General features: G+C 33.7%; 2 protein-coding genes across 2 annotated transcripts in view; one reads left to right on the forward strand and one right to left on the reverse strand.

The window, feature by feature from the left end:
* Window positions 1–25,395, forward strand: part of mmd (disintegrin and metalloproteinase domain-containing protein mind-meld) — a 389,133-nt gene that overhangs the window by 220,440 nt on the left and 143,298 nt on the right. The window lies entirely within an intron of this gene.
* On the reverse strand, window positions 10,170–11,763 carry LOC141482331 (uncharacterized). Its single transcript, XM_074175411.1, has 3 exons — window positions 11,288–11,763; window positions 11,007–11,228; window positions 10,170–10,950 (listed from the first exon to the last, which is right to left on the reverse strand). The coding sequence occupies exons 1-3, from the start codon at window positions 11,456–11,458 to the stop codon at window positions 10,423–10,425; spliced, it is 921 nt and encodes a 306-aa protein (XP_074031512.1). The 5' UTR covers window positions 11,459–11,763; the 3' UTR covers window positions 10,170–10,422.

The raw sequence follows: 25,395 nt of genomic DNA on the forward strand, positions 1-25,395 counted from the left end.
AGCAACTATTTGTTGTTGGTCGACTATCTGATATGGTTGTTTCGTTTAAGTATGTACTTGGTAGTAAATGTTTCGATATGTATTTATAAATATAAGCAAAATGTTATGTATTTGCTTTCGGAAACAGTTATTTAGCTTGAACGAAGTTCAAGCTAGGAGTGTAGATTGAGAGTTTGGGTATGAACTAAATTTCCATCCAGTTCAGATATTGTATCAACATAGCTATATAGCGAGATTTTGAAAATTTCTGTTGGAGAATGAACACTTTCATCATTACAACTCGAATTAGATCCAACCAATATTATGTTTGAGGTTTCGTCTCACAAAAAAACCCTATAAACGTTCAAATGAATTACTCATATCGAAAGAGTCGTGTTAAATATTCCTAACTTCAATTATAACATTTCCGAAAGTTTTCCCATCATTTTCAAAAAGATACTGTTTCTACATTATCAGTCTTCAATACTACAGGCTATTGAAACGCCCTATAGTAGGTGGCATTCTCTGCTGGGTGACGTCTCCTTTGGAGGTGATAATCCTTTCAAATGACGCCTAAAATATATGTATTAGTGCCGGTAGGATGTATGATCTGAGTAATGCGAGGTTCTGTCGTGATGAACTTCCCCTCCCTAACTACTCGTAGAACTCTTTATGCACTATGAAATAACCAAAAAAACCGAATCTGACTCCAAGTGTCCTTCCACGGCCGAAGAATCAGGAGAAAAAGTTTTTGAGTTCTTCAGTTTTTGAGCTGAATTAGCGAAGGAAATTGATCGAACGAACTAAACTCTCCTTTCTGTAAGATCGAGTCGAGAACAGGAGCGTTTCAGTTCTTGAAGAAACCTGAGAGACTGGGTGGTGCAGACATCAAATAACTTGTTTTGGTTGGTTGATATGTCAAGAAGAGTATTTCGACCACGCCATTGAAGATGACTGCCGCAGTTGCAGTTGAAACTTTTGGATGTTGTAACCAAAGAAGACTACGGCAAAACCCAAAAACCATCCAAAATATTGATGTCAGCCGTGAAATGATTTATCGCCTGATCAAGTGCAGGATATCTCATGAATCCGTCTTGCATCAAATTCTTAAGAAACAGAAATGGGGTCTGCATCACAAGAAGAAATAATTTCACCCTGAGAAGGTCTCTTAATTGCTCTTGGTCAAAGATGTTGTACCCAAACTAGATGCGAAAATTTCCTCTATTATTGAATCTATTGTACCGTTAGGTATAGTTGAAGTGCAGATGCCCTTATATGAAAAAATTGCTGCAATCATCAACGTGGGCGTACTGGACTTTGAAAGTTCGAAAACTCCACAAATATACCATTCCGGAGCTGTATATTCTGTCTTGGTTGCCTATCGAGTACCTAAGACGATCCGTGGATTATCTATTGGCTGATGTGTACCGTGAGTACCCTATTACTATTGCTCAACTGACCGTCGTCAGTTGTCGTAGACTATATTAAGGAAAATGTATATACCATATTCTTTCAATCTTGGAGGAAAATTATTCTTCACTAGGAAATTCGGGATCTGGTAGCAGAGCTGTGCCTTTCTTACCGCTGACCAGAGGTTTCCAGCTTTTGGCAGAGTATTACTCTCGTTAACTGACATAAAAGTTCGCTGTTTGTAGTGGAGGGTCATCTTACTTCAGACCTACATATATTTCTATCTGAAAAATGTATTCAATCAGTGATTGTATATCTCCACATCAAATTTTGTCGTGAGTAACAAAAAATCAAGGCAGCTCAGATAACTGCATCAGAGAAAGGAAATATGAAGTAAGTTAATACACTAATTGGAATTCAAAATGTCCACCTCTTGTAATGAACGTATAAAGCAGAATTTTGAAATTATTCGTTGAAAAATTGATATTAGCTAAAGTTAAATCATACTAATACAACATTTGAGTTTTCTATCTCCTGAGAATAGCTGTTGGAATAAATCAAATAGAGTAGTAATGACGAACTATGTTTACTTTTTATTCACTGATGCAGTCATGTCAAATATACATAACTTCACTTGCAACATTTTCGAAAGTTCTCCCGTCATTTTCGAATATAGAATAATTTTATATTTTAAATGTCTTCACTGCCACAGGATATTTGCGACTAAATGATGTTGATGGAAATTTCTTATTTGCAGAGCCATCACAAATATTCATCTACTCGTATATTCACATCTCCATTGCAAAGAGTCCCTATATGGAAAAGTTATATTTTTTCAAATCGAGCACCCTCAAGCTCCACATCATATTCAGCTTTGTTTATACAACCATTTATAAGAGATGAAGTATCTCTCAATTTTGATCAACCTATAATTTTCGTAGATCGTTTTTCTCTGCCACCGTCTCATGACCACATTTCAATTTCCCGAATGAATTCATCAAGTTGTGTATGATTTTTTTGAACTCCCCGTTTTCATGTAACAAACTCCTTTATCGCGATCGACGCAGACAAATTAATTTGTACCCTTCGGCGGTCCAATTTATCACAGCCTATTTACAAATAACCAATTAAGTTATCGGTGAAAAGGAGCGGAAATGGCAAATATCCTGAACGGATGTTTTCAGATTAGGTATGCGCAGTCACGCCATGTTTTCCTTATTTATGAGAATTTGATTGGAGGAATTTTTCGACGAAAAAACCTGTGAAACTGTTAGGAAAGGTATAATTCTGATATTGAATGATGTGAGGCGATTCGGGACCCAAGCAAGATAAATACAGGTATGTCGACATGAAAATAATTGTCACTTGTAATACCACTAGTCTTCGAATCACTTCTCAAAATTATTACGAGCCGAAGATAAGTACAATTTTCTCAGAATATTCATGATGGAAAAAATTCCGAAGTGAATTTGAGTACGCGTGGTATTCCATAAAACATTTCAAACCATATTGAACTTCAACGAATTATTTGTAAATTTTCGTTTTAGCCGTTTAAAGTAGGTAAAGATGGGCTTTGGATGACATTACTGATTTGATAATTCAATTGAAATGATCTATAGTCCGTTCATAATTTGTCGATAGCACAAAATGAGGGCCCAAGTTATAAAACGGTCGTAAAACTCGTAAAATCATAGGCGGAGGTTCCTGAGGTGTTTATTCATTAAATATAAAGCTTCAGTTTATATTCGAAACTTGCCTTGAAAGGGTGAAGTTGTTACGAACGAAAATAATTTTTGGTTTAGTACATTTTTTAATCGCATTTAATTTACGGCTCGTTGGTGTTTCGGCGTCTACGGCAGTAATTAACGTCTCTAATATTTATTTTGCGAATTTTATGCAGTGCGTGAGTAACTTTTTTCCATATTCCTACAAACATATACGTACCTTTCGTTCCTGCTTGTTTTGTTTGATTGCTTGCGATGGCTTCGTCATCATCATCAACATCATCAAGTTTTACACCGGTACTGTTGCGTACAGTCAGTAAGTCTGTCTAATCACCAAGAGAGAAGACTATTGTTTTGAACGTTCACGATGCTCTGGTTTCTCAGAATCCCACAAACACTGTTCAGAACATAATCAAGAGTTGTGCCAACATGACGGGCGTAGGGGTGTCAACAATATATAGGTTCCTATCAGAAAGAAAAAAAAAGGTATAGCAAACCCAAATACAAACGAATACTTAAAGAGGGGGAGAAAACCTATTGAAATTGATGAATTTGCCAAAAATGGTATTCAAAGGAAAATTCACGAATTTTTTTACAAAAAAGAAATACCCAACTTAAACAAAATTCTACAAGAAGTTAGAGACGACCCGGATTTGCCTCATGTCGGACGAACCAAATTGTGGCAAGTTTTAAAAGAATTAAATTCCCGGTGGGAGAAATCAGACCGAAAATCACTTTTGATTGACCGGGAAGAGAAAATATGTTGGAGAAGAAAGTATCTAAGATCTATACGAAAATTTCGGGCTGAAGGAAGGCCAATTTACTATCAGGACGAAACGTGGGTAAACGCAGGTCATACTCTCACAAAAATTTGGACAGATAAAAATATATCAAGCTCCAGGCAAGCCTTTATGGAAGGTTGGTCTACCGGTATTTCCCCACCCTCTGGTAAAGGCAGTAGATTAATAGTTTCTCACATTGGCAGTGAAAAAGGATTTGCTAAGCATGGTTTGTTAGAATTTGAATCCAAAAGCACAGAAGACTATCACGAGGAGATGACAGCTGATGTTTTCGAAGAGTATTTTGAGCAGATGATTGAACATATACCACCAAACTCAATTATAGTATTAGATAATGCACCTTATCATTCACGACTAGTTGAAAGACTTCCAACGACTGCGTGGAAGAAACAGGATATCACTGACTGGCTGCGGAATAAGTCCCTGCCTTACGAAGATGGAATGGTTGAAGCAGAACTTTTAAAAATTGCCCGGCAACACAAATCTAATTTCAAGAAATACGTAGTTGACAAAATGGCCGAAAAAACGAAACATCACAGTCCTTAGACTTCCACCCTACCACTGCGAATTAAATCCAATTGAACTCATTTGGGCACAAATGAAAAGCTATCTGGCTAGAAAAAATACGTCATATAAAATACAAGCTGTACGTGAATTGTTATATGAGTCTTTACAACATATTACAGAACAAAATTGGCGAGATGCAGTAAGATATGCAATAGAAGAAGAACAAAAAATGTGGGATCTTGAAAATATAATTGATGCGACTGTAGAAACACAACCGCTAATTATTAACCTGCAAGACGACTCAGATTCCGAAGATGATCCTGTTTATTTTGAATTTGAATAGTTTTGTAAGTAATCGTAGTTTATATCATTTAAAAATAGGTATTAATTAAATAAATGTATCTTTTACAAATTGCAAGTAACTTATTATTTTTGAATAAAATAAAGAAATTTTTTAAAAATAAAAATACAGTTTACAGTACCTACAGTTTAAGAATATTAATATATTTATTTATTTAAAGTAACTAATGTTTTAATCATATACTCTACGACACTGGTCACTCATTTCCACTCAAAATACCTACATAATCGGATTAAAAGTTTTATAGCTGTATTGTATTTCTTCAGATACAAGGTGGGTTAGTCGAAAACATCTTAAACTGCCAGTTTTAGTTTGGTTTTTGTTATTATATCATATTAGCTGTCATCTCTGCACTTGCAGTGAGCTATCAACAAATTATGAACGGACTATAGCTTTGAGATGCTTCACTGAGTTCATTGTGTAACTGTGAGAAAAATGACTGAATTTCGTTAATAAAATACTAAAATTATTCGTACTATTCATTTGACCACATACGGGGTGTTTCAAAGTCGATCCTCACCATTGAGATCTCGGAAACTATTGTCGCAACTCAGTTCTCGCTTGGCTATTAACGAGAGGATTTTTATTTGCTGTTTCACCCATTCATTCATCCATCCAAATAATGAAAGAACTATTTGAAAATTTAATTGAATATTTATTGTAATGAAACGGAAAAAATAAACTCACATTCAAATGTTAATAAAAATAAATACATTGAAACACCAAAAACTTACATTATACTGCCTCCCAGCACGATCGAAGAGAAGGAGGTGTGCTGCATTGCTGATGATCAATCGATACTCAAATGAATATCTGATTACTGTCTCTTGTCTGTTCATGATCCTGACCTCCCTCAATATTTATAAAGAATTATACGCTGACATTGCGACTTTGATCCGGTCACTGTACTGAGGTAAAATGCACAGCATGCAATCTGTGCCAAGTTTGCGTATTTGGAGATTTTTTTATATTCTATATCCTGTGATCGGATCAATTTCGATGTCTATGAACTTGAAATATTAAAAGATGGAATTCTGATTCTGAGCGTTCTTGTGTTAAAATATTGAAGTGAGGTTGGAATATCTTTCAATTCATGTATTTACTTAAATGAATCTGAATTATTCCATGATTATTTTCTATATTTGACACTATGAGAGATACGCAGATGGCTAAATTGAAGCAAAGTTGCGCATTTACCTAACAAGCAATATGCCGTTGAGAAAGTTCTGAAATACTGATTATATACCGAAATATCCGGAAAAAATAAAAATTAATAAAAATGGATCCTATTTTCTTCTGGCTTTATTTTTTGGAGGATTCCGAGATCCGGAATTTCAGGACTTTCCGGAAAAAACAGAAATTTTGAAAAAGGGTTTTTATTTTTTTCTGGCTTTATTTTTTGAAGTATTCGAAAATAAATTTTCCTTCCACGTTGCCACTTTTTTCCTGCTATATAATGGTGTTTTTAGATTTGCTATCCGACGTTTCGTCTTCCGGCCACCATCATCAACTTTATTTTTTCTTATGGGCGCTACATTGGATTCTTTCAGTTTTGAATTGACCCAGATTCTACCTTTTCAATTATGTTATCATTCTTTTTCGAAAAATTGTAAATATTGAAAAAAAAACAATTCTTAACATAATAGGCCTGGACTTTGATGTTTCTAAATTTGACTTTCAATTTGTTACACTCAATGACATTTTGTCATTATACAAGTCATTGAATTTATATCGAGAAATGGCTTTCACGAATGAAGAAAAAAAGAGATATGATACACATTTATTACAAATACGATAGAAACAGTGTTCGGATATCGGAAATGTATGTAAACTTGTATCCAGGAAGACGACAACCACATCGAACTATGTTCAAGTTGATGGATCAAAATCTCACCGAGTTTGGTTTATTTGAAAAGCCGAGGAAAAAATACGGAGACAGAATGAACCAGGAAACTGAAGAAAATTTGATAAATGAGGTATGTATGTATGTATGTATGTATGTATGAGGTAAGTTAGACATTGTGACAGATTAACAGAAACCCGGGTGAATCTACACGTCAAATTTCCTCCGAAATGAATATTTATCATACAAGTGCTTGGAGACATCTCAGAAAAGCGGTTTAATATGTTACAAAATACACATATCTTAAAAATTGCATCCAGGTGATCCCGAATGGCGATTAGAATTTTTTTAGTTGGCTAATAAGAAGACCTGATTTTCCTGTTTTTCTGGAAAATGTAATTTGGACAGACGAAAGCACATTTACGAATTGTGGGATATTCAACCAAAATAACGAACATATTTGAAACATAAACAATCCCAGGCAGTTCCTAGAAATTCGACCCCAAATGCGATTTATTATTAACGTGTTTGCAGGAATTTAAGAAGATAAAATTTTGGGTTCTCATTTATTTGATGGAATTCTGAATCGAGAAACCTATCACCAGTTTTCAATGTCGATTTTCGAAGACTATTTAGATGATCTACCTTTGGCTAACTATAACAATAACTGGTTTCAACATGATGGGGCGCCATCCACTGCACACTATCAGACAAGTATCTAATTATCTGACTGAGAAGTTTGGTGATAAATGGATAGGGAATAATGTGCCGGTGAGGTAGCTATCAAGGTCTCCAGATTTAAGTGTTATGGATATATTCTTATGAGGTACACTGAAAAATTGAGTTTATAGTCAGAGGAAAAATCAAAATTTTGAGGACCTTTCAACACAGCATTGTTGGAGAGTTCGGAAGATTGAGGAAGGAAATTAATCGTGCAGTGAACCAAACTCGCTGAGATTTTGATCTAATAACTTGAAAATAGTTCGACGTGGTTGTTGTCTTTCGGGATACAAGTTTAAATATATTTCTGATGTCCTAACACTATTTTCATCGTATTTGTAATAGATTTGTATCATATCTCTTTTTTCTTCATTCGTGAAAACCATTTTTCGCCAAAAATTCAATGACTTGTGCAATAACAGAATGTCATTGAGTGTAATGAATTGAAAGTCAAATGTAGAAACATCAAAGTCAAAGCCTATGATGATAAGAATTAATGTTTTCCAATATCTCCAAATTTTCAAAAAAGAATTATAACTTATGATTCATCATTGAAAAGTTGAAATCTGGTTGTATTCAAAATAGAAAGAATCTAATGTAGCGCCAACAAGAAAAAATAAAGTTGATGATGGTAGCCAGAAGACGAAACGTCGGTTATAGGATCTGAAACCATCATTATATAGCAGAGAAAAAGTGGCATTATGGAAGTACAATTTATTTTCAAATTCTTCAAAAACCAAAGCCAGAAAAAAATAAAAACCATTTTTCGAAATTTCTGTTTTTTCCGGATATCTCCGAATATACTTTGATTTTCAGAACTTTCTCAACGGCATGTTGTTAGTTACGTAAATGCGCAAATTTGCCTCAATTTAGCCATCTCCGTATCTCTCATACTTTACGAGATCCCAATGGTGAGGATCGAATTTGAAACACCCTGAATATTTTCCTACAATGTGTGTGAATATGTCAAAATATTATACTCTTTTCATGTTGAAAAGCTTTCACTTGAATACGAGACGAAAAGTTTCGATCAATTTATGGGTCACTACAACAAACACATTTAATTTCTATTGTTACATTCAGAATTATTTTCATAATGAGGTGATTGATATCAATAGGTACAGTCCAGAATTACTGATGATATAAAATAATTTCACGAAAATATCAATAGGTATAATGTTTATTGGTAACGCACTGTTTGGAACCTTTGGTGTAGTAATGAATATTACTGAATATTCCAGTAATATTGTTTATTAACAACCTGAAACAAACATTGGTGTATAAATGGAATTATTATTACTGACTTCACTAAAACATATATCATTTCACAACATGTGTATGTAATACCATTGAATTATCACATATCATTTCATTATTATTCTATGAGTCATCAGCAAAATCAAGTGACTAAAGGAAAATTTTAGGTGTATGTTTGTCGATGCATTTCTCAGAAGCTAATTGCCAGACTGTGGCCATTCTAAATTTTGTAGTTCACTTTTATTCTTCTGATTGATTCGGCCGTCCATGGTAACTTCATAAACTCCACTAACTTGGTGGAGATCAAATCGTGAGGTGTAGTTTATGAAAAGTTCACTTTCACTTCGCCTTAGGGCACAGTGTAAGTTTCATCCAAATCAATTCAGAATTTTTCAAGATATAAACTTGAATACATCTGTAGATATCCAGTCGGTTCAACGTGGGTGCTTTGTTCACTCACTCAAACCAACCGCCGTGTTAGTCGGTGGTTCAAGCCGCAGGCAGAACGATCGATTTTCACTTGCTATCGTCCAACCCGTGTTAGGAATCACATGTTAAAATGTAATACCTCGTTAGTTCTTAGCTCGTACAAGTTAAGATTTCTAAGGGTTGCCGTTCGTAGAGGTGCGACAGCTGGTTAACAGAAAAACATATTTTAGGCATATTTTGAACATTAAACATGTGAGTTTGACGATCTGGCTTATTGTTACAAGTTACCGATACAGTGTAAAAGGGCTGACTCAAATGTGTTGAATAATATTTTTATATACAGTGCGGACTTAAATACCCCCATGTCTCTTGATTTTCAAACGGACTAAAACACTTTTGCTAACCAGGTTAGTATCATCGGGATATGACTTTAAATTACAATCTGATTTTATATAAATCTGAATGTACCTTTATCTTGGGAGATGAGATCAAAAGAGTCATTAATAATGAGTTCTTGAAAGGAGTTATATGTTTTTCTTTCATCATAATTTATATTGTAATGATTATATTTTAAGTTCTGTAATTTTTTTTTAACAAAATCACACTGATGATCTAAGTCTAAACTAAACCATTTTAAATGTGAAATGCGCAATTTTTCTTGTGTTAGATTTGTATTTGATATTCATAAAAATTCATAAGGAACATCTAAAATTTCAGTGAAAAAATAATAAATGTGAAGTAATCGTATGTTTCTTGAGAGTAAAGCATCAGTATCACTAAAAATCATTGAGAACCAACTTTGGAAACATTCCTTCACCATTTAATATAATTGCCCCTTCGTCATATTCAATAAGAAATTTGTGAACCAAATTTTATCCCAGTTCATCCACCAACTGAAGTAGTGGCGCCTTCATTATTTAATACTATCAACTATGGACTGTAAAAAAATTAGATTTAATCATGAAAAAAGCAAACTATTATGGTTTCGCGAATTTCCACATTTCTGTAAACATACTCAGTGAAATTTTTTGATGATTCATAGCAAATGCTTTTTTTATGTAATTTGAAATCAGAAAACTTTCAAAGCAGGGACAAAATTATTCATCGTGTGCAAACACTACATTTATTTCTGACCGGGATATTATAAGCTTATATCGTCATAGTTACGCTATCAATAAAGAGGGTCATAACTCCCTTGGGACATTATAGATTTTATAATTCCCTCTACCTTTCACAAGTAAAAATAAATAGAAATGAAAACTGAAACATATTTTATTTATTCACGTCATTACAAATAATAAATGTACAATTTTGAAATGTTCCCTGAAAATTACTTCCGCCACTGGAAACAATTTCTTCTTTTGTATGGCTGGAGCTTCTGTTCACTACAGTCTAGGTACCTGCCTCTTCTGATGACAAAGTAGACAACATACGCGACGTTTTATTTCTCAATTCGATGCTATCCTCCAAATACCCCTCCGCCACTGTGGAACTTTTCCAACCTCCGTGTCTTTTTAAGTTAGTCATAGTTGCTCCTGCATTGGCTAGAGCAGTAGCAGAAGTGCGACGAAGGCAATGTCCCGTATAGGAAGATGAGTTTGGCAATCCTAAATACATTGCGATTTTGCTGGGGATTTTCCCAAACATGTTTTTTCCAATTGGCCGAGATGTACATTTATTTTGTCGGAAGCTCAAAAAAAATCGTTCAATACCTTTAAGACGCAAAGACATATAAAGTCTTAATAAAGGCAGAGCGGAGAACTCTTTTTCATCCACAACTGTAAATTTCTTCGATACACCAGTTTTACTTTCCGGTACGTTCACTACCATAACGGAATCCCGGTCCTCTATATCCGATCTCTTCATATTCAAAAGTTCCTGACTTCTGCATCCTCCAAAATAACCCATAATCAAAACAACCTATAACAAAAAAAGGAAATAAATACACACAAAAAGGAAAATAAGAAAAAAATTACCTTATGCAATAAATGAATATCATTAGGGGCGTCCTTTAGGAATCTGATAACATCTTTAGGAGATAAAACAGCAGACTTTTTCGGCTTATAACTCTTACTCTTCCGTTTCAAAAAAGCCTGTAGTTCATTGAACTTGGTGATATCTCGTTTCTCATGTATAGTCACCATCGATTTTAGCATTGACCATTTAGTCCATAAAGAATTCGGACTATACGTTTCTGACTGAAACGAATAAACACAATTACTACCAAATCTTCCGAAAAACATAGAAAATTCCTTACAAGTTCTTGAAAATATGCCAGAAATACAGTTTCAGTGACATCTTTTGGCATAACATTTTTCCGTGTCAGCCAGTCCAGATATATCTTGTATTCTTTTTGGTATACGGCTTCACTTTTCGATGGAATTAATGATTCTTTTGCTTGTTCAGCTTTTTTCAAAATATCCTCCATTATATTTGGGGTAGAAAACACGTTTTCACCGCAAACACAGCTTGATAACAAAGTTCTGTTTATAAACAAGTAACATAGCAACAACCTAGCAACAAGAAAACTCTACTATAATCAACGGTACCTGATTCAAATATACCGGGAAGGTAATGAATTGGTACATTTTTCCGTTTCAAAAATGAACAAAATTTTATTGAAATCGGTCAGAAATAAAATTATCTATGTATCACGGGAATTAATGAGCCTTAATAACCTCAGGCAATTGCTGTCCCTCGGGCCAGAGGCCCTCGGGACGCAAACTTTGCCATCGGTAATTAAGGCCCTCCTAATTCAAGTGGCAGAAATTTTCTGCCAGTTGAATTGTGAAAGTTGAAAATGAAAATAGGTTCACAAGTTTTCTGTGCGAAAAAACCATGTTAATTCATGGTTTTGTACCTACCAAAAAAATGGATTACAACGAATTCATTCATGTTAATAGATATTGTCGAATTTGTTAATGATTATTGATTCATTCTCAGGATATAATATTCATCAGCTTTTAATATTGAAAAGGAAAATGATTTATTTAAAATTTTCAATTGATGATTTTCTGAAAGTTATGTAGATCAGCTGAAACTTCGATGGTTGAAACATCAAGTGAAGGGATACTTTTTGAAACTCATAAATACAGTTTATTGTATGATTATGACTATAAAAGGTTTTACAGAAACCGCGACATTTTTTTCGCTATACAATAACTTTCTCAAGCGTGAAATGAAGAGTTAATGCTAAATTACAAATGTTTTGTACTCTAACATAGTACCCACTTCCATGCCAAATTTCTAATAAATTAATCTACCTGAAAAGGTCATAAATTCATTAACTATATGAATACATTGAATTTCCATAAGTACCGTAATGAAACTTGACTTTTCTCACCTGGAAATAAACAGATTCAATAATGAATTATCCAGTTCAGTTTGATCGTTCATTAAATATTAAAAGTTTTTGAATATGTTTATTTCCATAGTCTGCGGCAGGTTGAGTTTTAAACTTTTCTTCTGGAAATGGAGGGGCTTGTATTCATCGTTGAACTCATGTCCTTCTGTGATTGAATGAGTGGCATATGATAAATTTATTTTTTCAATCTGGAAACTATTCATGTGTTCCTTTATGCAGGCTTCAAACGTTCTTTCAGTTTGACCTATATAAAATATCGGACATGATTCACATGATAATTTGTACACTCCCGATTTTTCTGAAACTGAACTTTTATCTTTGTTATTTTTAATATGCATGTCTAAGTTGTGGTTGGTTTCAAAAGCAACATGTACACCATTGTTCTGCAGAAAATCTAAAATATTTGTAGTGAGTTGGCCTAAGTAGGTTAAGGTTTTATAACTTTTATCTTTTTCATTCGAATTGGGTAAACTTTCTTCAAAGCTTGGCTATATAACTTATAACATAATAATAATAATAAAGAACGTATTGATCTGCTATTGTTATCTTTGTTGACGGCTATTTGTTTCATTATGTTCAGTTCTTTATTGAAATTCGCATCCAATAATTTAGCATTCATCAGTCTGCGGATCATACTGTTGAATGCTACTACTTTGGCTGATGCCGGTGGGTAGGTGAATTCTGAATGATAATATCTGTGTGTGCTGGTAAACGATAAATAGAAAAATCATGTTTATTGTTAACTTTCGTTTCTGTCAAGTCTAAAAAATTTATAGAGTCGTCCTTTTCCATCTCCATAGTTGATGTGTTAGAAGAGTGGAGAAAATTTATTAAATCCAGTAATTTATTCAATTACAATAGTCTGTTAGTTTCTATGAAACATGCCAGGATATGATTTACATATATATATATATATATATACCAATACACGAAACTTCTTACCAGTGGGTTTCTGTGTAATTTTTTCTCCAAATCGTTCATAAAAATTTCTTCCAGAATGGGACTAAGTATGTTTCCCATTGTGAGACCTTTGCAAGATGAGATTGCAGATGAATTGAATGTGATTCTGTGACAAACAAACCGTAAGCAAGACTAATATTTTCTGTTCCACTACAGGATCGACGTCCAATAGATTATCTGCAAAAGTAATCGTTCCATTCGGAGAAATACTGGGAATCAGATTCTTTACATCGAATGAAATCAATTTGGCATTATCCGGGAGTGTAATATCTTGAATTTCATTGAAAAAACAGTATGAATTTTTCAAACTGAATTTTGATTCGAATTTAATGTGGTTTTGAATATTTCCAATGAGTGTTTCGGATATGAAGGAGCTGTGACAAAGAAACTATCGGTCTAATCGGGTAGTTATCTTTGTGTAATTCAGTCAAAGAATAAATTTCAGGTAGTTGTGAGTTCATGACTAACGATCCGGATTTTTCTGTTTCATCCATGACCAAAGTTTCCTTGACCTCTTTCTGACATAAATGGGTGGAGTCGTTTCTGAGACTATCGCACATGCGTCCCTTTTCCTGTACTGTATTTTTTTTTTTCATATTTTTATCCATTCGATATTTCCATGTCTACTTCCTTCAGATGCAGCATGCGTGGCTTATGTTATATTGGTCTTCAATTGGATAAATTTCAGGAACACTTTTTATTCCAAATATTGGTTGAAAAACCAAATGTTTCGGTTACTTAAGAAGTAACTTGAAATTCCACAAGGCCAAAAAGCCGATATTGGCTTGCTTCATTGATTGAATAGAACTAGCCGATACTTGATGCATCTGAAAGAAGTAGGCATGGATAAATCAGATGAAGAAAAATAAAAAGAAAAATACAGTACAGCAAAAGGGACATTATAAACATGTATCTCACAGTGATACATACACAACTTATTTGTAAATTCCACTACATTGAATTTCAAATCCTGGACTGGGATTGAAGTTGATGGTATTATACATGAAAAGTGTTCAACGCAGAGAAAAAAATTAGGGGTTTTAATTTGGAACACACCACCAAAGAAAAAGGAAGTGACCAACGACACTGAACTATTTTCGCAACATAAGTGCTTTGACAAATTTGTCAATCTTACGAACACTAGTGTCACAGAACATGAAACTCGTCTATTGAGAAAATTTCTCAATCACAATATTAAACCCAACATAAATTCGACAAATTCAGAAGTTTTGAGAAGTGATACAGATATTGCATTGATGGGGACATGTTACGCCAATAAACATATTGCTGCAGAAGTTTTAAAATCTGAAAAGATACATAAAGGTAGTTTCCATCCGGAATTGAAACTACTTGAATCCATGAAATAGAAATCAGCAGCAAAAAACATTGTTTTCACGCGAGCTGATAAAAGCAAAACGGTCATAGCCATGAACAAAGACTATAGACTTTCTAAATTCTGGCATGTACGATAGTTTCCCCACCCATTTATATCAGAAAAAAATCAAGGAAACTTTGAAAAATATTCATTGTATCATGGATGAAACAGAAAATCAGATCGTTAGACATGAACCCACAACCACCTAAACTTTATTCGTTGATCAAATTACACAAAGATAACTACCCGATTAGACCGGTAGTTTCTTTTGTCTTTTGAAGGAAATTTACCCATTTCGATAAGATGAGGATAGAAGGTAAAGAACCTTAACCTACTCAGGCCAACCCTTTACGAATATTTCAAATTTTCTGCACAACAAAGGTGTAAATATTGTTTGCAAAACCAACAACAACTTAAGCATGCGCATTAAGAATAACAAAAATAAAAGTTCAGTTTCAGAAAAATCAAGAGTGTATAAATTATCATGTGGGTCATGTCTGATATTTTATATAGGTCAAACTGGAAGAACGTTTGAAGCCCGCATAAAAGAACAGAGAAATAGTTCACAGAAAGGAAAAACAAGTTTCACATATGGCACTCATACAATAACAGAAGGATATGAGTTCAACCATTTCCAGAAGAAAGGTTTAAAACTTAACCTGTTGGAGAGTATGGAAATGAATAAATTTAAAAACTCTAAATATCTTATGGACGATCAAACGGAACTGTGTAATTCTCCATTATTGAATCTGTTTATTTCCAGGTGGAAAAAATCAAGTATATTTACGGTACTTTCAGAAATTTAATTTATTCATATACTTAATGAATTAATATCTGACCTTTTCAGATAGATTCATTCATTAGAAAGTAGGCATACAAGTAGGTAACATGTTAGAGTATAAAATAGTTATAATTTTTTTTACGTTTGAGGAGGCTGTTGTATAGCGAAACACGTGTCGCGGTTTTTGTGAAACCTTTTATAGAAAAAATCATATAATTAAGTGTATTAATGAATTTTGATGATTTTCATCAATTATACGCCAGTTCTATTCAATTATCGGATACTTTTTGATTGATGTATATTAATTGTAATCTCAAAATGTATTGAGTCAAAACTGCCAACAAATTGAAAGAACTGATACAAACATTTCATAGGATAAGTTTCAAAGAATAACACTAGAAACTGATTTTATCACTCAATTCTCATTGAAGCAAATATCTAGTAACAAAATTGAAACAAACATCTTTGTAGAAGGAGATGAACAAAGAAGAATGAAATATTGATTGCGGGCGGAAAATGAATGTGAAACGAATCATGGTAATTTCAAGCAAAACATTTTAACTGTTATCTCGAAATAAGTATGTTTGAAGGTCGAATGAAAGTTAAATCAGTACACTTTTACTAGGAAGTAGGAAATTGGAAAAACAGGTATCTCTTAATGGAAAATGGAATTATAATTTCCCCCCAGCGCGAAACTGTTTCTCTTTCAAAATTCAAATACACAATTACCAATCAAGAAGTTCCATTTTACATATCAATGACATACCTACGATGTTTTATACAATAAGTAAGAAATGAAGTCATTTCAAAAAATTTAGTACAATTTTTGAAAAGTATAAGCAGTTCAAATATTTGCAGTTGGATATATTTTATATTGACTTTTCCTCAACCCTGAAACTTCAATATGTTGAATTGACTTTGAATGGTGCGATTATATTTTCTCAACTTTATAGAATTGTATTATTTTTGTAGTTATTTTCTAATTTCATTGGGTAACTTCCAAGGAACAACATTATTATCAATTAGTTTTATGGATAATCAAGTAGAGTAGTACACAAATTTGCAATGAAAATCAGATATTTACGTTTCAAAAGTTAGTGGTTGTAGAAAAAATATATGACTATTGAAACACAAATATGAACATCTTGTTCTTTGTTGAATGTTTTAAAATGATTTCGGAACATGAATGAATATTGGAAAATAATTGATTGTCAACAAAAAATGACTTTCTAAGATGAAAAACATCTTACTATGATAAACGAATTCATGTTAATGTACGAAACGTCAAGTAAGAATTGAATTCAATTTCAATTTTCAAATTGAGATTTCTGATTGGTCTAGAATTATATTTCAAAGTTTGTCGTCGGCAGTTCCATTACGGTATATAGCACCTGGCGGTCGGTATATAGCACCTGGATCAACACTATTGAGCCGGTAATACTCCCATCAGTCCATGATAATCACGGAAGTTACGGAAAAAGTGAGACAAATTTAAATTTTCCGGGGCTTAAAAATGTACATGAATGACGGCTCATTTGGAGATGTTCAGAAGATTCAGATTTTTTTGAATATATCAAAACATTCGTGCAGTGAAAATTCCTCAGACCATAGTGGCTTCCACATTTCCATATTTGAATATGTTCATTTGACAAGACTTTCACAAACGCTCCTGAAATCATCTACGAAAAAACTCTGCATGTCTGGACTTCAGGTATTATGCACAGTGTATGATGTACAGATGGGCTGGACTACAGCGGAAAATTCACTTGAAAATTCCACACCTGTAATTTTGAACCAATCAAAATACATTATTTTGACAAATCACCATGGCAAAGGAGGTATTTTAGTGGAAATTTTTTCGTCGTGGAATACCCAACAGTGACGTTTACATCAGACCATTTTTGACAGATTGGCTCTCATTTGTTCACATAATATTTTGTTTTGATACAATTTAATTACAAAGCTGTTTTCTATATTCTTTGGACACCTCCTCTCTTCTTGATGGCGAAAATGCAGGACTTTGAATGTTTCCAAAAAAGTATCTATGTCTAATAAAATACATATGATATTTAGACACTGACACTAATTTATTCACCTTTTTCCCATTCAGTATTTTCAATTTTGTGTAGTTTAGATGCAAATATTCGTGGACAATTCGGAACGATTTTTTTTTCTTCAAGTTGGAGACATAATCCTCTATTAATGCGAGAAAATAAGTCATGGTACAATGATTATTACATCAGACGATTTCACGCATATTTTGCATATAGTATGATATTAAAATCGATTCATTTTTTATACAAAGAATTCTGATGGTTTTACTGGCTGTGCAATATTCGTTATTGCAACCAAAACACGAGTGTGTTTGATGTTTTTAAATGTCAAAATCAAATGATCACAGCCTCCTATGATTGATGATCCATATTAAAAAACTAATCAATATAGTTCATTGTATCTATAAAAGGATTTTGCAAAAAACCGCGACACGTGTTTCGCTATACAATAGCTTCCTCAAGCATAAACTGAGAGTTACTTCTAAATTACAACCATTTTATACTCTAACCTAGTACCTAATCGTCTACCTAAATAATGAATCTACCTAAAAACGTCAGGTGTGTATATAGGTAAATATACCTAACTATTTTTACCTACAGACGAAGAGATTCAATAATTCATTATTGAATCGATAAAACTGAATTATTCAATTCAGTTTTATCGTTCATAAAATGTTGAGTTTTTGAATTTGTTAATTTCCATACTCTCTAACAGGTTAAGGTTCAAACCTTTCTTCTGTTTAAAACCTTTAGCTACTGCATAGCGAAACACGTGTCGCGGTTTTTGTAAAACCCTTTCATATTGAAAATCATACAATAAAATATATTGATTGATTTTTTAATATGGCTTTTCATCAAGTATCGGCCAGTTCTATTCAATAACCTATATTAATGAAAACGCAAAAAAAAACAATGTTCTACCACTTGCAGTGCAAAATTGGAGAATATACTATTTTCTATCTTCAAATGGTATTCCTATGCAATTACAATGAGTAGAAATTACCAATTTGAAGGCCTAAATAATTGCTGTCGAAGCTATGACGCGCTGTGAATCTGTTTATGCGACTTCCCGAAAAACCTCTGAAATTATAATTTTCTACCACTTTTAGTGAGCTGAAATGAATATAGATTGAAAGAATATTATATTTTTCATCCCTAAATGGCACTTTTAAGCTACTACAGTCTGTAGGAATCAACAGTTTATAGACTAAGAGTCCATTGGTGTGAAGACAAACTGAATACTATTTTGTAGTCTGTAATCTGTTCCTGTATGTATGTATCTATAAAACTACCATTTTTTCATTCTCCACCACTTGTAATATCCCGAAGTGAATAAAAAATCAAAAAATGTAATGTATTTCATTATAAAACTGCATTACCGTATAATTACAATGAGTAGAAAACATATCTGGAAGGGCAGGCTGACAACTGCACATTAAATTTGATAAAATTATATCTTTCTACCTCTTGTAATAATCCAAAATTGATATAAAATAGAAATATATAATATATTACGCTTCAGATTGCCATTTTCATGCAACTACAATGAATAACAATTTTAGAATTATCGCAGGTTTGTAACCCATACCTAGATAATGATATCGAAACTTCGACGCAATGTAAATTTGTTATATTTGGCTAGCTAGGTTTCCAGTTGTTGAAGAATAACATGAAAAAGTGAATGCGTTTTCAGTTTTTTATTTTATATGAATGGTTAAAAGTGATAATAAATTTAATCATTTACATTATTTTGACGATTGCAATTATTGTTTATATGGAAAACGCAATCATTATAAACTATGACAGGTTGATTGGAAGTAGTTGCTTGTTCTTGATCTAGAGATTCTTGAATTGTCTTTGCTGAAATTAAAACAGACCTCATCGCGTCAATTATTTCCTGATGATGGCCCGAGTCTATTTGCAGATATGATTTCATTGAGTGGCTGCTACCACGAACGATTATTTTGATCAATTGCTGTCCTTCAATTCCCGTTTTGGCTAAAGTTGAAACAGCAGTGGCCCTTACAGAATGATTTGTTATTTTGGTTTTTTTAACATCAATTCCAATCAATGATGCAGCAGATTTGAACAAAGAAGATATTGTATTCCGTCCAACTGGACTGTTTTTGTACCAGCCTTTGGAACTGGGATTCTTCCAGTCTGGATTTGACATCAAAAATAAACGCTTCGTTTTGATGGGGCCCCGCTTGCTTGTTAGTTTTTTGAACAGTCTCACTGGGCATATTCGGTACTAGCCATTTACTGTCAGCCATTTTCTTTAAATCATCTTGTGTGGTCTTGGAAAAAACCGGGTTATACTCATTGCGGCCTGTTGGTTTCCCTCTATTTCAATTTCCTCCACAAAATATTCGAGTTGCGCTGCCACTCCTTCATTTCCTCTCCAGACCAATTCATGACCAGCAACGTGGAAAAACTTTTACTGCAGTCCTTCCGGATTGTTTTCGTCCCAAAGCTCAATAATTTTTCTCAGCTCGTCTGCTGATAGTGCAGATGAACTTTCCTTCCTCTTGGTTTGGATCCATTTGTAGCTTCCGGCGCTTAGCATTTTTTGCAGCTCCTGCATTCAAAAATTCTATATCAGAGAATGGATTTTTGGGATTATACTTTTCAAAAAAATATTCCTGCAACTGCTTGGCTATGGAATTCCATAAAACTTTGATAACACTCTCCTTGTAGTCTTCGGAGTTCTTTTTTTGCAAGTTAAACCCATAGTCTTCGAGAATAAGTGCCAGTTCTTCCACAGGTTTATCCATTCTATCGAAATTATACGATTTTTCTGCGCAAAAGTTTGTAAACTGCCTCCTTATGCTTGACTTCGATTTCCTGGGATTCGCGGGTGTCGACTGCTCAATCTACTTACGAATATTTTCTTTACTTTCTTGACCGAAGCGAAACATTTTTTTACGTCGTTCCGCTTGACAGCTTCAAAACTGAAATAATGATTCAGAGGTTAGGGTCTCACTTAGTTACCATGGCAACTCAACAATCAAGTCGACCACACATTTTATGTTTCGCTGGTGACTTGATGAAGAAAATAATTTGCATTGTTGAGAGTGGAAAAATAAATTTTAAAAATATTTGATTTTACACTACAATTCGGTGTGGAATTTTCTTACCGAATACCACACAAGGTCAAATTGATAGGTATTCGGAAATTTTTTTCTCTCATAAATATATTTAAAATATTTCCCTCCTCTGTGACTCGCGAAATTTTCAAAATATTCATGAGCTCGAAAACATTTCCGGAAATAATTTGACCTCTAGTGGTATTACTAGTGAAAATACTGCTGGGTCGTGGACTTTGCAGACCGACCTAAGAATATGTATGTTCGTCTATAGCAGTAGGAATAATGGAGTAATCAGTGTATGCTGTTTGCTTTTGCTTCTGTTTTAAATTTTAGGAGGATTTTATAAAATTCTATGGAACTAAGCCAAGTCTTTGGCAGTTGAGAAATACACTATTATCATGACATGTGTTTACATAATTTGCCTGATTGTGTATTATGACACCATTTTGATAATGATGAACTGATAACATCGAAGGAGTGTGCACGTTGAAGGATAAATTGAGGGCAGTTCCGTAAAACCGGAAGGCCACATCTACAGTCTTTCCTCAGATGGTTTCCGGGCCACTTCAACAAAAAAAACCCACATCAACCTATAAAAAACGGCTGATTGTTTTAACAATTTCGAGGACCTTTCACGACAATGACGCTATCTTTTAAAAAAATATTCAACTCCATATTCTACCTATACCATCAGTGAACCTACCTCATTTTGTCACAAATGATGAACAAAAAAACTTACCACGTATTCACGTAACAATTTATTATGGGATTTTCACTAAAATGTTTACAAAACCGCAACAAGTGTTTCACTCGACTCCATAATGACAAAATTCTACCTAATTAGTACTTTATATAATATAACAGTTTTGGATCATATACTTTTCTACCTACTCAATGACTATTAATCTTACCTGACTGACCTACCTTACGAACTAATTGAAATTAAAATATTACATATCCATTAAATCAATGAATGGATATGTAATAAACTACTTACCGATTTTCATATTAGAAAACAAATTCAAAGAAGAATAAGAATCTCATCCTATTTGAACATTCAGTGAATTTTCAGAATTTTTCATTCTGATAACTTCCAAGCATTCCAAAGGATTGAATTCCAAATTGTTTTTTCAAATATAATACGTTATACTGGTAGTTTAACTCATGGTCTCCTCTCAAGAGATAGTTTGTGGGATTGGTCTTCACATTCAAGAAACTACTCCTATGTTCTTTCATTCTTTGGGTAAAGTTTCTCCTCGTTTGACCAATATGAAGTTTTGACCACAAGTCAACTCATATACTTCCCTTCTATCCGAAAATGAATTTTTAGTTTTTGATTATGTGTTCTGTAAGCCACCCCCAAAATTTGTTGTATGTCGACATCTTATGACACTTGCAACGAAACTCTTCAATATCAGGTTCTCAGTCGATAGAGCATGATACTCCTAATCCCAAGGTCGTGGGTTCGAGCCTCACGTTGGGCGCCAATTATGCAAGGAAACTCTTTATTCTTACGATTCAATAAATCATCACTAATGACTGGTTTATTGAGAACTTTTACAAAATAGCCTTCGGCTTTACGACGAACAAAATTATCATAAAATGAACTAGTTACATAAAACTGTGCGCAGTTCGGGCCGTTCTCCCCTCGAAATACCCAGTAACCCAGTATTCCCGCTACTTCTCACACTGTTACACGTTGCCACTTCAAACAGTTTTCCATTACACTGAGGAACCTTCACACGCTTTTTATCGTTTTTCGAAGTGGGATGACTTCTAACTGCGTGAAGCTCACTGCTGAATGCTATTACTTTATGCTGACAGGCATGTATCGATAAATTAGGTATGGCAATCTCCGTATAAGATGATCAGTCTGTGAACAAACGTTTTCATTTATTGCCGGTAAAAGTCATCAACATTCTAGTATCCGTAACAGCTGTGGAATATCTGTGTATTTTTCAATATAGTTTTTGGGATTTAATGTTTCAGATGTACTCGTCCTCATTCCAACAATATCGATATCCCCATTGAAATTATCATTCTGCCGTTTAGCCCTATTGCAAAATTGCAATTTCGACCCGATATTTCAACAAAATATAACGGTCCATTGAAACATCAAATAATCGCTTTTTGATTCACGTTCTGTTACAATGAAAAAATATTCAATAACGTGTATTTTGCATTTTTCGCGGTGCATTGTTAACAGACATTGCATAAAATTGAGCAGTTGCCGCAGAAATGACAGGTTTGCAATTAGTGAAAGTTTTGTTTTTCACTTGTTAGATATCAAATGAAATAGATTCCGCCGAACCAGTTATTCCGTGTTCCGTTCGATTGACCGATTACACTGCTGCTGAAATCGTATTTCCGATTGATCTCACTCATGGAACGTCTGATAAACAAGCAGTTCCCAACAGAAATCCTCGGGGTGGATTGGAAATATCCTCCTGGAAATAACCGCAAATTGTTTTTTCCTCATTGGAATCAGAAATTGGCGCTAAATTGAGGGAAAATAAATGTAAGTTATAAAAAAGTAGGAAAATGTAGTAATCAGTGCTGAATTGAAAGTTGACAAGAATATACGATAACATATTTAGTAACACTCTCTAAACTGTGAGACTTTCACTAAATAGTTTACAAAAGCGAAACACGTGTTTCACTATAAAAATGCTCCCTCAGGCGTATTGAGTTTCAACTGTTAGAGAAAGATTTCTTAATCAGGTATTACTCAAATACGATTTTTGTGTGTCTACAAATTTCCACAAATAGTTTCCATACGCACTTTACCGACCTTATCACGATCGAGGTGATCACCACTCATTCTGGAATGATTTGTTGAGAAGCGAACCGTCTGAAAAAATTCAAAATGGATGAGTATCAAAAAATTATAAATCAATAACCGTCTCGCATTGGTGTGTTGGGATGAAAAGTTCATAGGCTAACATAGGAAAAAAATTTCGTTGAAATTTAATTTTATTGTTGATGCCTTTGAGGACATTACAATGATTTTAGAGGTCGTACAATACCATTTTTATAGTACGATTTGTTTTTAGCCTCATAATAGGCATCAATTTCGACGATTACCTCCTCACCAGCGATAAAATTTCACCATTGTTTTCATTGATTTGTGACAGGGTGCATTGTCAAATGGGTCAGTTTTTCCGCGATTTCGTCTTTGAAACGCTCCAATAATACTATGACATAGTCGCTCTTGAAGGGTTTTTCTTTTTCAAGATAGTCGATGAATATAATACCATGCTTATTCCAAAATATTGATTCCTTCACTTTGCCTGCCAACTGATGCGTCTTTGCACGCTTTGAAGTCGGTTTATCACAAGCAGTCCACTCATATGACGATCGTTTTGATTCTGGTGTGAAATGCTGGTTTTTGGGTAGGTAACCTTTCACAATTTAAAGACAAAACGTATGGATCCGACAATTTACTGAATAATTGGAATCATCAGTGGTTTATATCACCCAGTAACTTTTCATGTTGGATTTTTCCCTTTGCCCTTCAATACACTTCAGCAAATCCTTTATTGAGTTAGCCTGGATTATTTTTCAAATTGAGGAGGGTTATATACCAAAAAATATCAAGAAATATTCAGTCCTCCACAAATAAAGTATTTCAAAAAATAATTGTAATTATCAATTTCAATATTTTTCACCGCAGTTAACCACTGATTGTCTATTTACACGAGATGACGAAAATTATTATTATTAGAAGTGGGAACTTTCGTCAGATTAACAAGATCTTATCTTTCGAGGTGCGATCAAGGAAATTTTGTAGAAAGATGTCGTGAGAACCTTACCCTTCCAATTTTTGCATCATCCAATGTCAGTTGACTAACAACAGAATCAAATATTTTGATACCGTTTGATGAATGAGTTCTTCAGCATTCATTACGCTTCAGGTCCGATATTGTTTGAATTCAGTAGATTTTTCGCTATATATTCAATATGAATTTTTCAACTGTCATGGTAAAATAAAAATAATATTCCAATTATCGATGCAAAGTAATGAGAATTGAGAAAAGGAACTGCATTGAAAAGTTAAGCCCGTATGGAAAATATACATTATATACATTGACATTACAAATATACTTTCAGACAGATGTGTGAATTGAAATAACTGAAAACTGATATTCAAGGTCCGCGTGAAATATTTGTCGGAAATGTTTCCGTTGAAATTTTACTATCACGAATAAACAGTTACGGTACACAATCAGTTGTGACAAAATTAATCAAAAATGAATCTTATGTCATTAAATTCAGGAGTGAACTAGTGGGATTCTTGTTTGATTCTTGTATTCTTATTCTCAATCTAGATTAGATTATACTATACATTTCTTAAAACTCAAAAGAAAAGAACGGAAGAAATAACTGCCATAAAAACAATCTGAAAAATAAGTAATGATGCACGAAAATTCAACTTCGAATGGTTGATCCAGCTCTGCATATGATACAAATTTACATTCTTGCTGAAACAAATTTCACTCTAGAATCAAATTTTACTAGTAAACATCAGTACATTGAAACAAATATATATTTGGCAAGCTGTTGCCATTTGATCAACGCATTTTCCATTTCAAACTTGTCACAGAACGTCTTTTCCAGATTCATTTATTTTTCACTTCCTGTCCAACAAAATACGACTTGCCATTGGACTGGCAGGATAGAAACTTTTGAGGGTAAGGAGGTCCTCGCGGACACTGATTGATAGAAAGCTTTTTCTTTTTACA

The sequence above is a fragment of the Leptinotarsa decemlineata genome, unplaced genomic scaffold (assembly GCF_025532065.1).
Source record: "Leptinotarsa decemlineata unplaced genomic scaffold, Ldec_3_MD MMD2_tig00001019_RagTag_RagTag, whole genome shotgun sequence".
Taxonomy (NCBI): domain Eukaryota; kingdom Metazoa; phylum Arthropoda; class Insecta; order Coleoptera; family Chrysomelidae; genus Leptinotarsa; species Leptinotarsa decemlineata.

Bases quoted from the DNA above. Each gene is read 5' to 3' on its own strand.
- LOC141482331 (XM_074175411.1), bottom strand. From the start codon at position 11,458: ATGGAGGATATTTTGAAAAAAGCTGAACAAGCAAAAGAATCATTAATT. The intron at 11,229-11,287 runs GTAAGGAATTTT...TATTCGTTTCAG, and splicing joins TGGCATATTTTCAAGAACTT to TCAGAAACGTATAGTCCGAA. The intron at 10,951-11,006 runs GTAATTTTTTTC...TTTTTGTTATAG, and splicing joins ATATTCATTTATTGCATAAG to GTTGTTTTGATTATGGGTTA.